This window comes from Malaya genurostris, chromosome 2 (assembly GCF_030247185.1).
Source record: "Malaya genurostris strain Urasoe2022 chromosome 2, Malgen_1.1, whole genome shotgun sequence".
NCBI classification, from domain to species: Eukaryota; Metazoa; Arthropoda; class Insecta; order Diptera; family Culicidae; genus Malaya; species Malaya genurostris.
Genome location: NC_080571.1, coordinates 206,165,266 through 206,178,167, shown reverse-complemented (window position 1 = coordinate 206,178,167; position 12,902 = coordinate 206,165,266). Strand labels below are relative to the sequence as shown.

At 37.1% G+C, this 12,902-nt stretch overlaps 1 protein-coding gene across 6 annotated transcripts in view; it reads left to right on the top strand.

Annotated features, from left to right (window-relative positions):
- Window positions 1-12,902, top strand: part of LOC131427229 (arf-GAP domain and FG repeat-containing protein 1) — a 184,356-nt gene that overhangs the window by 136,408 nt on the left and 35,046 nt on the right. For all 6 annotated transcript variants that reach the window (XM_058590229.1, XM_058590228.1, XM_058590230.1 and 3 more), the window contains exon 3: window positions 7,789-7,977. In XM_058590229.1, the coding sequence (XP_058446212.1) occupies window positions 7,789-7,977 (189 nt within the window). The remainder of the gene's footprint in view (window positions 1-7,788; window positions 7,978-12,902) is intronic.

Here is a 12,902-nt window from a genome sequence, read left to right as displayed (position 1 = left end):
ATTCAATTGACATGACAGAAACGATGATTGCATAAGCTGCAGCACTTTCCGAAAAGCTGCTGACGTTACGCCTCAATCAAGAAAGTGCATAGTAGAAGGAACATTTTAATTAAATCCGTTTTAAATTTTCATCGTTCATTACTGGGTGTTGCCATTATAACTCTGTACTAGGTAAACGCAACGGGAAGTGAACGCCTGTCGCCGTGCTCTCCCCAACAGGAGAAAATTGGGACGGAATACTACATTAATGGTATGAAACCCTGCATGAGAAGTAAAATAATTAATGCTTATTTGATAACGATTCCAATGATTGTCATACCTAAATCTAAAACAGATGGCAAAAGTATTTTCCTTAACGTTATTATGGTAAAAACAAAATCGTCAGTTGGAAAACTGACGTGGGCTTCTGATTCAATATTTCTGTAGGTTGTAGTCTGTAAGTTCTTGTTCAAATAAATTCCCTCGATGGATTACTAAATTATTCCGAAGGAGTTTACAAACGTTGGGAGATTCAGAATAAATTTATATAAAAGAATTTTGACGAGACAGCAATGCTTGCATAAAAGATTTTTCTCTAAAGTTTGTAGTATGTTAGAGTTCGTATTCTGTTGTTCCGCTCGTTACAGTGTATTTCATAAGAGACGAGGTGGAGCTTTTGATAGTAGACTTAAAAATATCATAGCTAACGATAAACAGACCAAGGGAAAAGACAGATTAATGAAACAGCAGGGAAATCAAAATTCGCGAAAAAGTGTCGTCCAAAGGGAGAATTCGAACTTACAAACTTATCCCTACCATAAAGATGGTTTATAAACCTGCAATCTTCTTCTTTCCGTGGAAATGCTCTACCAAGTAAGCTACTCGGGTATAGGTGTGAACACATTCTACAAAGTAACCCGATTAGATAGTGCTGAACACGTACAAGATACTTTGTATGTGTCAGTTGAAGTTCATGCTTTATCACTGTCTAGTGATTTACCCCCTTTTTCACAATTATCATTCTGACCATCACACCCAATTTCACCAACTTTTTTCGCATTGTTCAACAGGCAGAACGGTTTGATAGTTTTTATTTTGTCTTGTTTCGCGGCTACACGGGCAGAATTCCGATTCTCATAATGAGAAAAACGAATCATGATTCGAGAAAAAGAATGAATTTTCATGATATGATAATACACCATGATTACGAGTTCTCAAATCATGAACCAGTAGGACTAATTTTGCTAAAGTTTATGCGTGACACACCTTACATTCATGGGCATAACTTCCGGTGTAGTTCTGCTGCGATGGTCTTTCAAGCATTATGTCTCAATATACGAAAAAAATTCAATTATGTTAGGGTATTTTTCACATGTTATCCTTTATTTTTAGATTTTTTTCCCTCTACTAATGTTCTTAATGCCTCATCTTCGAATAGAAAAATAAGTTTAAATTCCATTAATCTGCATTTTATAATTAATATGAAGGGTGATTTTCAAAACAAAAAAATACAAAAACAGATTAAGAAAATTGATGACATCTTTATTGGAATCGATAGAACGATCAATATAATTTAACTTTTGAAGATGATTTCATGCAAATGTTGGTAGTGGCTCCGCAAGATCCAATTTTGGCACACTCTCTCCTATATATTGACCGGTATTTCACGAATAAATGCTTCCAGTGTGTCAATCTTGCTGGTTTATCCTTGTAGACATGAGCCTTAACATGGCCGCACAAGAAATAGTCCAAAGGTGTTAAGTCAGATAAAGAATAAAGATCTAGGCAGCCAGTTGACGGACCCATAACTGAGATAAACTGTTCACCGAAGGCGGCTCTCAATTTGGTAATTGTTTCGCGTGTCGTGTGGGATGTGGCATCGTATTGTTGAAACCACATATCATACACGTCCAATTCTTCCATTTTGGTCAAGAAAAAGTCAAGTACGACCCGATAATGCCACCGGCCCATAATCCACACCGAACAGTGACTTTTTTAAGATGTATTGGTAGCTCTTGCTATGCTTCTGGCTGGTCTTCACTTCAGATGCGAAAATTTCCCTTGTTGATCCATTCTACCAAGCCTATTCGCTGAACAATTTTTCGATAAAAAAGTGGATCTTCCTTAAAACTTTGCCATCACTATTTCATGATTATATTATAAAGCAAACGACGATTCATGATAAAAATAATGGACCAAACTGAACAAGTTTGACAATGACCAAAGACACGATTCCTTCGTGATCTGTCAAAAACAGTGTGGCTAAAAAGATACCAGCAAAAAAAATCACCCTTTATAAAATGTTCAAGAACGACGCTTAACATAACGTGTTCTCTGAACAGTTTTAGGGTTCATTGCCCGGTTTGATTTCGTATTTGAAAATTCAGTCAAACGAACTATGTGAAAAAAACCTTTTTTAATCCACCTAGTGGTGTAATGAAGCCTTTCTCATATTACTAATATTTTCAAAAACATCACTAGAAGATTCTGTCAAGTTTCTTTTTTTGAAACTTGAATAAAATCAGACACTTTTTTCGGTATATACTACCACCACCTTTTCGCTTCGTAAACAGTTATGTCAAGTTAATAAAAAATTAAATGTGGCAACCCTGCACGCTGTGCAAAATTGAACAAAGCACGCTGTGTGCTAGGCGAGTGCGTTTTCTTCCGTTCTTCCGTACAGCACGTACCGATTTTGCATCATTTTATATGACAGTTTGAAAGTTTTGATACCCATTGCCCTATAATTTCGGAACCGGATGTCGGATCTGGATGAAATTGCACAGTATCTTTTAAGAGCTTTAATTTGAATCATGATTTGTGAAAATCGATTTAACCGTTGTTGAGCAATCGGAATTTTTTTGCGTTTTTGGAGCTTTTCTTCACTATTACCGGTGCGTTCGGAAGCGGAAACCGGGCACGCATAGTCCAACGTAGATTTATATATCCACTAACTAAACTCTAGGTTTGTCAACTAGATGAATTTACCAGTAAATTTTATAAAAATGTGCACCTCGTTTCGCCATCGCCTGTGAAAAAATGCTCATGAAATTGAAAATTTTTACTAATCTCACTGTAATACCGGAACCGGAAGTCGGATCTGGACCAACTTTTCGAGGACTTTTTGAAGAATCGTAAGACCTTTCATTTGCATCTTAGTTTGTAAAAATCAGTTGAGAAATTTCCGAGAAAATTGAATCGGCATTTTCTCATAGATTTGCACATATTGCGATGTAACTCCGGAACCGGAAGTCGGATAAGGATAGAATTCAACCGTGATCTATGGGACCATAAGACTTTTCGTTTGAATCTAAGTTTGTGAAAATCCGTCACGCCATCTCTGAAAAAAGTGAGTGACATTTATTTAAAACTCTGGAACCGGAAGTCGGATCGGGAAAAAATTCAATAGCGATCTATAGGTCCATAAGACCTTTCATTTGAATCTGAGTTTGTGAAAATCGGCTCAGCCATCTCTGCGAAAATCGTGTGACATTTGTCACATACACACATAAATACATACACACATGCACACATACACACACCGACATTTACTCAGTTCGTCGAACTCAGTCGAATGGTACATGACATGACCTCGGTTCAAAAGTCGGTTTTAAACAGTGATTGTCTTTCTATATGAGAAAGGCGAAAATGAATCGAACCGCATATAAATCTTAAAAATCTTGAAAATATGAACATTTAGGGGTTTTTGGTTTGTACAAAAAGAACATATTTCGTTTCGATTTTTTCGCGCAGTTCAAATTGAACCGCTAAGCAGATACAAAGTTCACACAGTTTATGTGACACATTGAGGATATTTCACTAGGTGCCATATCCTACCTGACGTCTCGGGTGAAAACGAGTCTCGACCGACTATTGGTATGGGTACGGGATACGGGTCGGGTTCAGGTTAAAGAAATTGCTTACCCGATCATCACGACAAGGAGAAGGTTATAGGATAACTAACGGCGTCTATAATTGAAACAAAAATACTAAATTTGTGATTGTAATAAATTAATTTTCTCAAGAAGTTCTAAGAAATGTTCTTTCTTTCATTTTTTTTAATCATAATTCGTGTTTATATCGAATCCTCTGTTTTCGATCACAGTATTGCGTATATAAGGTATAGATTGGAGCAGAGTGTCAATGATAGTCTACGGATCTCCGATCAATGATGAAGTTCGACTCATCTAAAAAGCAGCGTCATCCATTTCTGCAATCTACCAAGTGCATTAGATCTATCTCTTTGCTCAACATCAATTCGACTAGATTGCACCTGGAAAATATTGCCTGATTTACACGGTAGCGATCATTTACCAATCATCATCTCAATTAGCAGTAGCAATTGCATTGCTACTTCAGCTAGTATTCCATATGATTTGACAAAAAATATCGACTGGATTAAATACCAAAGTAGTATCTCTAGTATTTTGAATTCAATGGAAGAGCTCCCTCCACTTGAAGAATATGACTTCCTCATTTGTTCGATTCTGGAGGCCGCAGAACAATCCCATACTAAACGCTTTCCTGGGCCAACGACTAACAGAAGGCCTCCCAACCCCTGGTGGGACGAAGAGTGCTCAGAGGCTAAACTCGCAAAACAAAATGCTTGCAAGACGTTTCTAAAACGGGGAGGAGGAACTCCTCAGAATTTTGGAAAACTTATGGTTTTAAAAATCAAGTACAAGAGCATACTTCGAGCCAAAAAATGTAGATATTGGAGACATTTTGTCGAAGGTTTGTCAAGAGAAACCTCAATGAGCACTCTTTGGAACACGGCCAGACGAATGAGGAATCGTAACATGGGCAATGAGAGTGATGAATACTCGAACCGATGGATATTTGACTTTGCTAGGAAAGTTTGCCCAGATTCTGTTCCTACGCAGAGCATTATACGGGAATCTCCTCCAAATAATGGTTTTATTAATAACCCATTTTCAATGATGGAATTTTCTATAGCACTCTTGTCTTGTAACAATAACGCTCCTGGGTTGGACAGAATTAAATTCAACTTGGTGAAGAATCTGCCCGACCTCGCAAAAAGACGTTTGTTGGAATTGTTCAACAAGTTTCTTGAGCAAAATATTGTTCCACCTGACTGGAGACAAGTGAAAGTTATCGCCATTCAAAAGCCGGGGAAACCAGCTTCCAATCACAACTCATATAGACCCATTGCGATGTTGTCCTGCATCAGAAAATTGTTCGAAAAAATTATTCTGCGACGTCTCGACACTTGGGTCGAGACGAACGGTTTGTTGTCAGATACTCAGTTTGGCTTCCGTAGAAATAAAGGGACGAATGATTGCCTTGCATTACTTTCGTCTGACATCCAAATTGCCTTCGCTCAAAAGCAACAAATGGCATCTGTATTTTTAGACATTAAAGGAGCATTTGATTCAGTTTCCATTGATGTTCTTTCAGACAAGCTCCACCAACATGGACTCCCAGCGGTTATAAATAATTATTTACACAACCTTTTGTCAGAGAAACGCATGCATTTTTCACATGGCGATTTAGCAACACTCAGAATTAGTTACATGGGTCTCCCGCAAGGCTCATGCCTCAGTCCGCTCCTCTATAATTTTTACGTGAATGACATTGACAGCTGTCTAGTAACCCCACTAAGACAATTGGCAGATGATGGCGTGGTTTCAGTTACTGGACCCAAAGCTATTAATCTGCATAAACCATTGCAAGATACCTTAGATAACTTGTCCGTTTGGGCTGTTCATCTTGGTATCGAATTCTCTGCGGAGAAAACAGAGTTAGTCGTCTTTTCAAGAAAGCATGATCCCGCGCAGCTTCAGCTCCATATGATGGGAAGAATGATCCAACAGGTTTTAACTTTTAAATACCTCGGGGTGTGGTTCGATTCCAAATGCACGTGGGGAGGACACATTAGGTATCTGATAACGAAATGCCAACAAAGAGTAAATTTTCTTCGAACAATAACAGGATCTTGGTGGGGTGCTCATCCGCAAGATCTAATAAAATTGTATCAAACAACGATACTTTCAGTGATGGAATATGGTACCGTTGTTTGCGAATTGCCTTAGGCTGCATGCATTCGACACATACAATGAGTCTTGAAGTTCTGGCGGGAGTTCTTCCATTAAAAGATCGATTTTGGGAGCTTTCATCACGCCTGCTAATAAGATGTGAGGTGCTGAATCCCATGGTAATTAATAATTTCGAACGACTAGTCGAGCTTCGATCTCAAACAAAATTCATGACAGTATATTTTAACCATATGTCACAGGAAATCAACCCATCAAGATATATTCCTATCCGTGTCAGCATCCTAAGTGCCCCTGACTCAACTTTATTTTTTGATACATCCATGCAGCGCGAAGTGCGTGGAATCCCGGATCATCTACGCTCGGCGGAAATCCCAAAAATATTTTCAAGTAAGTTCAGGCATATTGACTCTGAGAAAATGTTTTACACGGACGGATCGCGAATTGAAGAAGCGACAGGGTTTGGTATGTTCAACAATAATGTTTCGGCCTCATTTAGGCTTCAAGAACCTGCATCTGTTTATATAGCAGAGCTAGCAGCAGTTCATTATAGTTTGAGTGTAATCGTCACATTATCTCCAAACCATTATTTCCTCTTCACAGATAGTCAGCTGGCAAGCTTCTTGGGATAAAGATGACCTGGGTCGGTGGATGCACTTAATTATTCCGAAAATATCGACAAAGGCATGGTTCAGGGGACTGGATGTGAGTAGGGATTTCATTCGTGTGATGTCCAGACTCATGTCCAATCACTACACGTTAGACGCACATCTCCTTCGAATTGGGCTCTCCGAGACTAATCATTGCGCTTGCGGATAAGGTTATAGGGATATTGATCATGTCGTTTGGACATGCGTGGAGTATCGTAATGTCAGATCTCAACTAATAAATTCTTTGCGTACCCAAGGTAGACTATCCAATGTCCCAGTTCGAGATATTCTTGCTTGTCGTGACCTTTCATACATGACACTTATTTATCATTTCATAAAGAAAATTGGAGTTTCAATTTTAATTAAGGCCCCTTTTAAGACTTAGTTCTGATTCCAGCTGCGTCCATGAGTTCAACCAATAGCTAAATTAGAATAAAAATTATGTAATGATACAAACAAACTCGAAACAGTTTATGAAATTATCAACAAAATGTCTGAAAATAACAGCTTATTTTATAATTTATAGAAGTTAATCGTTTGGTTCAAATAATATTTCCGAGTAGATTTCATAATTAATGACGAGTTACCTAAGATGATGTTTAAGTAATAGAATATGTTTTAATAAATTCAAATCGTTGTGACTATGTTAGAATTAAATTAGGATAAGAATTTTATGTAAAAGTGATGCTACGGCGAAGAAAAACTTATGTAAACTGCCTTAAGAAATAAACGTATTTATGATTTCTGCAATCTTTAACCTGAATTAACAAATTTGATTTTTTCATTCTATAGAGATAGAAGTATTTTTCACCGATTGTCGAAAAAGTAATTTATAAGTCTGTTCGATCTGATACAAATAGCCGATATCCATTTATCTCCTTCAAGGTTATTTTTAAACCTGCAATTGTTTTTCAATAACATCGATGCATTGGTCAAATCCTTCTATTTTTTCCTCATATTAAAATGTCAATGCATTTTACTGGCTTTCAATTACTCTATGAAGGAACATTTCAAACGACTAGTTATTGCCCTTATAATTTCAACAGCCAACATCAGCGTGACTACTATTCATCCCATACGATTCTGATTTTAGATATTTATAGCAATAATCGAATTAACTGAGTATCATTTTTCTTTTCCTCTAGACGCGGCTTGACTCCACCCCATCGCGTGAAATCGATTTCGATGGCAACTTTCACCCAGGAGGAGATTGATTTTGTGCGTCAGAATGGCAATGACGCATGTAGCAGAACCTGGCTGGGCCTGTGGGATCCAAAACGGGCCATTAAGCAAGAGCACCGTGACTTCATGATTGACAAATACGAACGAAAAAGGTGAGTCATATGCACACCTAATTGCAAAATAATTCATTAGCTTGATTCTTCCAAGTAATTCCTTCAAAATGTGATTTTCCCGATTTCTCGTAGTGAGGCTATGGGAACTGATTTTTATTTAAACGTTCTCAATTGTTGGTTCGGAATAAAGAAGCATGTATGTCACATAGATCTGTAACGAAGCTGTTTTTTGTTGTACTCATTCGTCCTTAAATATCTTTTTCCGGCTCTCTTCTTCCAGAAGCTTTCGCTAATTGTAGATACTTCGGCTACACGACAATGTGACTAACTTATCTGAAAGCGTGTATATTTTTTAGTTGGTTGATAGAATGCGAGATCTAAAATAAATTAAATTTATGTGTAACAGCGAAATATTGTAAAAAAAACTTTTGCTATCTTACAAAATAAAGAGTGTATCGAAAATAAGCTATCCGCATACATTAGTGTTGTACGCATGTATTTGTGATGGTTTTTTATGCTCAGATCACAGCATGCTGTGCGTTTGACTGTCAGCTTTCGTCTGTTTACTTGTTTGTGCGGTTGAAGTTCTGCGTTTTCAAAATGTCGCGTATTGAAAAGGAAGTGAAAATTAAGGTTCTGGACACATGACTAAGTTAGAAGGGTATTACTATGCGAACATTGGCGAAGCGGTTTGGAATTCATCATGCCAGTGTTGAAACCATCATTAATAAGTTTGGGGAACACTATTCTTTGGATGAGCTACCAGGAAGAGGCAGAAAACCCGGTTCTTACAACCCGAAACAGGACCAGAAAGTAGTATCTCTAATCATGAAGAACAAATCAATGTCAATACGTGATTTGGCCGAAAAAGCAGGAACGAGTGTCGGAATGATCCAGCGTATCAAGAGACGAAATCACCTGAAGACCTACAAGAAGCAGAAAATCTCGAAATAAAGTGTAGAACAGATGAAGCGAGCAGCAACAAGGGCCCGGAAATTGTATTCGTGTCTTTTGTAGTGTCCGGATGGATGCGATTTTATGGACGATGAGACTTATGACTCAAAAACCCTTCCAGGTCCACAATACTTTACTGTTGTCGTTGTGGAGGATATGAGCGATGCGGACAGGTCGATTCAAGTGGAGAAATTCGGTCTAAAGATACTGGTATGGCAAGCAATATGTTCCTGTGGTTTGAAGTCAACCATTTTTTACACTACCGGAACTATAAATGCAGAAATATATCGATCTGAGTGTCTCCAGAAGAGATTGCTGCCTTTATAAAGAAGCACAGTACACCTTCACTGTTTTGGCCGGATTTAGCGTCGGCTCACTATTCACTCTCAAATGGCTTGCGGAAAAGGGTATAAATTTCGTTGAGATAAATATCAATCCACCAAATTGCCCTCAGCTTCGAACCATCGAACGTTACTGGGCAATCGTGAAGAGGGTCTTCAAGAAGGCTGGTAAGACAGCTGGCAACAAGCAGGAGTTCAAAAAAATTTGGGCTCAAGCATCCAAAAAATGCGATGCAACACTTGTCCGGAACTTGATGAAGAGCGTTCGATCGAGTGTTTGAAAATTCGTGAAGGAATAACTTAAATTTCAACCGGTTTTCATTATGCTCAAGTTTTAGTCAATTTTTAGTTTGAAAAAAAAATCGTTTTTTATCATAATTTTAATGAAAAATTTGTGGATAGATAGTTAGAATTCAGAACAAATTGTCAAAGTTCATGCTCGGTCGGGATGACAGACACAAAAAAATAATTACGAACAAAAAGTCATTGATTCAATGAGATCGAAGTTTTGCTAAAATAAAAAAAAATGCACTTCGGTGTAAGAAAAATGCATTCTCCTCGGCAACACCACCATCATCACCCACGAAGAGCTGCTCCAGTCGATGACCAACCTGCGGGCCACCCGCCGGGCCTTCGTAGCCTGGGGGTGTTTCCCGCGGATCCATAGGAGGATGCGGCAACTTTTGAAACGTTTCCACGTCAGATTTCAACACCACCGCCACGAAGAACCACTCCCATCGATGACGGCAACCCGCCGGATCAAAGACTCAAGAGTGTTTCCTGAGGACCCACATAGACAAGCCCTTGGCATCGTAAACCTAAATGGATTGTGCCTTAATAAATATATCTTTGAAAAAAAAAAAGAAAAATGCAAAAGATACATACAACTAAAAAGTCCTAAATTGTTCTATACATACAATTTTGCCTTCAACAAAAAAATGGGAAAGCATTCCTACATTGTTTATTATTACAACTATTGACATACTGCCGTGAAACTCAATTCTGGATCTTTGAAAAAATTCTGAACATGGAAAATGATAATGCTATACATTCTGGAAATGATCGTTTGTGTTTTTGTAAATATAAAATCGACAACGAACATCATTTTAATGGTGAACACGCATTTTCAGGCGCCTTTGAATTAACGTGTTTTAAAGAATATAATCCAATTTATTAAATGATTTGGATCAACTTGGTGTTTGTATGAAACTGAAAAATCTTGAAATGAATTTTTGTTTTATATATTCTAATATGGTATCGATGGTAAAAGTGTCTTGAATAGAAAATGGTTCACACAACGTGATGAATTGTTCAACAAACTGGAAATATGGCGATGTGATTATTCCCGAAAGAAATGCTCTCAAATCTTTTTTTCTAGCAATGAAGAAAACTGCACACACTGACCTAAAATTTATGAGGCGACCAAAACTGTTTAGACTCAGCATTTTTATCTTACCATCATTTCGCTTAGTTTTTTTCCTATGAAATTTTTCACTATTTCGGCATATGTTGTGTCCGATACAATTATGACAATCATTTAAAAAAAAAAATTATAGGGTGCACAATTGCTATAATTACTTTCTTTTTACATGACAAAGTGAAAGTTTTTTCAAAACTTCTATAACTGTTAGTGCACAACATGGATAAGTTGGTGATTTGCTGTACAATTATTTTAGATATTCTTAAAGTTGTTCTACAACGATTTTTCCGGTAGTATTGTGAAACTTAGCAGAGATTAGTTGCACAACCTATTTTAATATGTTTAAAAAACTTTCTAATCATAGAATTATTAAATTTGCTGCTTGGGTACAAATAGATATCAGAAATAAAAATGCAGTTGGAGGGTTAGAAAATTGATTCGAAAGTGATTTGTATTACTTTTTTTACCGTGAACTTCGATTAAACATGGTAAATCTTCAGAAATGTGTAAAATTTAGTTAGATTAGTTTCTAATCGACGAACATTTTTAAATAGCAACCAGTGTCACTTCAACATCTCGTGTTTGACAAGTGAATACCAGTTATTTTGAATACTTTTCTTGCTATTCCTGGACATTTGAAAAAAGATTGAGTCCATAAATAATGTTTCATTCTAATAAAAACTAATTTCCGAACAATGAATTAAAGTCTACATTACAATCTCAGATCAAAATCACTTTCTTCCATTAACATTTTCCAGAAATTGTTAAAAAATGAATTCATTTAAAATTTTCCTGCCGATTTGACAGCTCTTGCAGAATGATATTTTCTCCAGCTGTTTCATTTCAACGTAAAATAATTTCGAAGAATTCTGTTTTTCTGACTACATATTCCACATTATCAGTTCAGAATTAATTCCGAATGTGGGAAAAAATTTTATTCAGAATTCCGTGTGGAATTCAGTATGAAATTAAAATCAATGCGGACTCCCATGCAACAGTCGATTCCGAATGAATTTCGCCTTCAACCGAAATCTGTCGGAATGGAGTGAGAAAAAGCAGTCGTTCCGTTTTCTTCTTCTTTTTATTAGATTTTGCACGTTTTCGTGCTGGTTTTTAATTTAATTCAAAAAAAAATATATTAAAATTATATTGCTGATTATATAAACTGAAATATTCAAGTTCTACGGATATACATCAGCCGCGTATATATGGGGGATTTTAGCGGTTCAAACAACCCCCCCCCCCCTTCCTTCCCACCCCACGAAACTCAAGAAAATATTAGGGGAGACAGGGACTAGACCGGACACATGGTTAAACCGTACAGCTTAAATATCTTATGAACCTGCTTTCATTTCGTTTCATAGATTGACTTTGTAAACGTGCTTGGAGATGACGCGGTTGAGATGATTTGGGTAAAAACCCAGTTTTAATGGATGTTTTTTTTCAATTTCTAAAAAGTGTTCGATTTAGCCCCGGTCTCCCCTATATTATGAAAACACCCCCCGAGATTTTTTTCTGGGTACGCGCCTGACTGACATAGTAATCTTCCTAGAATTCTTGCATAAACTTTGAATTTGCGGCTGGAAACTAACAAAAACGTCTACCTTAGTCAATATCGGTTATTTGTCTAACTGAAGTTTAACGAAATGGTGTAAGTCGCCTGATTTTTACAATGTCACTATCAACCGGTTTGATCGAACAATCAGAAACGAGCAGTCCAGTAACAATTCATTACTCAGTTCGTTTTTTAAACAATATGGGATTTTGCGATGTCTCTCGAGTTTTAAAGAAGCGAGTGCGATCTTCGACTTGGGTTGGCCTCATTTACGACAAGTTACTAATTTTCGGGAGAATAGAATTCATCAGGGCTATAATAAATTCTACATAATAAATGTTGTTATTGTTTGAATATTGTGCATAAATCCCCTATAATAAATAAAAATTAATTTAATATTGTAAAGCTGGGTGAGTCCAAAAAAAGTGAAATCGGGAGAATCTAGAATACTAAAAAAAAAAAACATTTAACGCTGAAGCTCGATTCTCGACAATTTGTTGTTATGGTTGAATAAGGAATATTATTGTGTGATATTCAGTCGGTGTTGAACAGTCGTTCGCACCGCACGCGTATAGCTCTTGGCTCCTGGAATTTTTTTTCTGGCTACCTAGAGTTTCATTGATTCAAGGCTTCAGTCTTTTTCAAGGCTACCTGAATCACTAACTAAGTGACTTAGTGATACAAAGAGTGATAT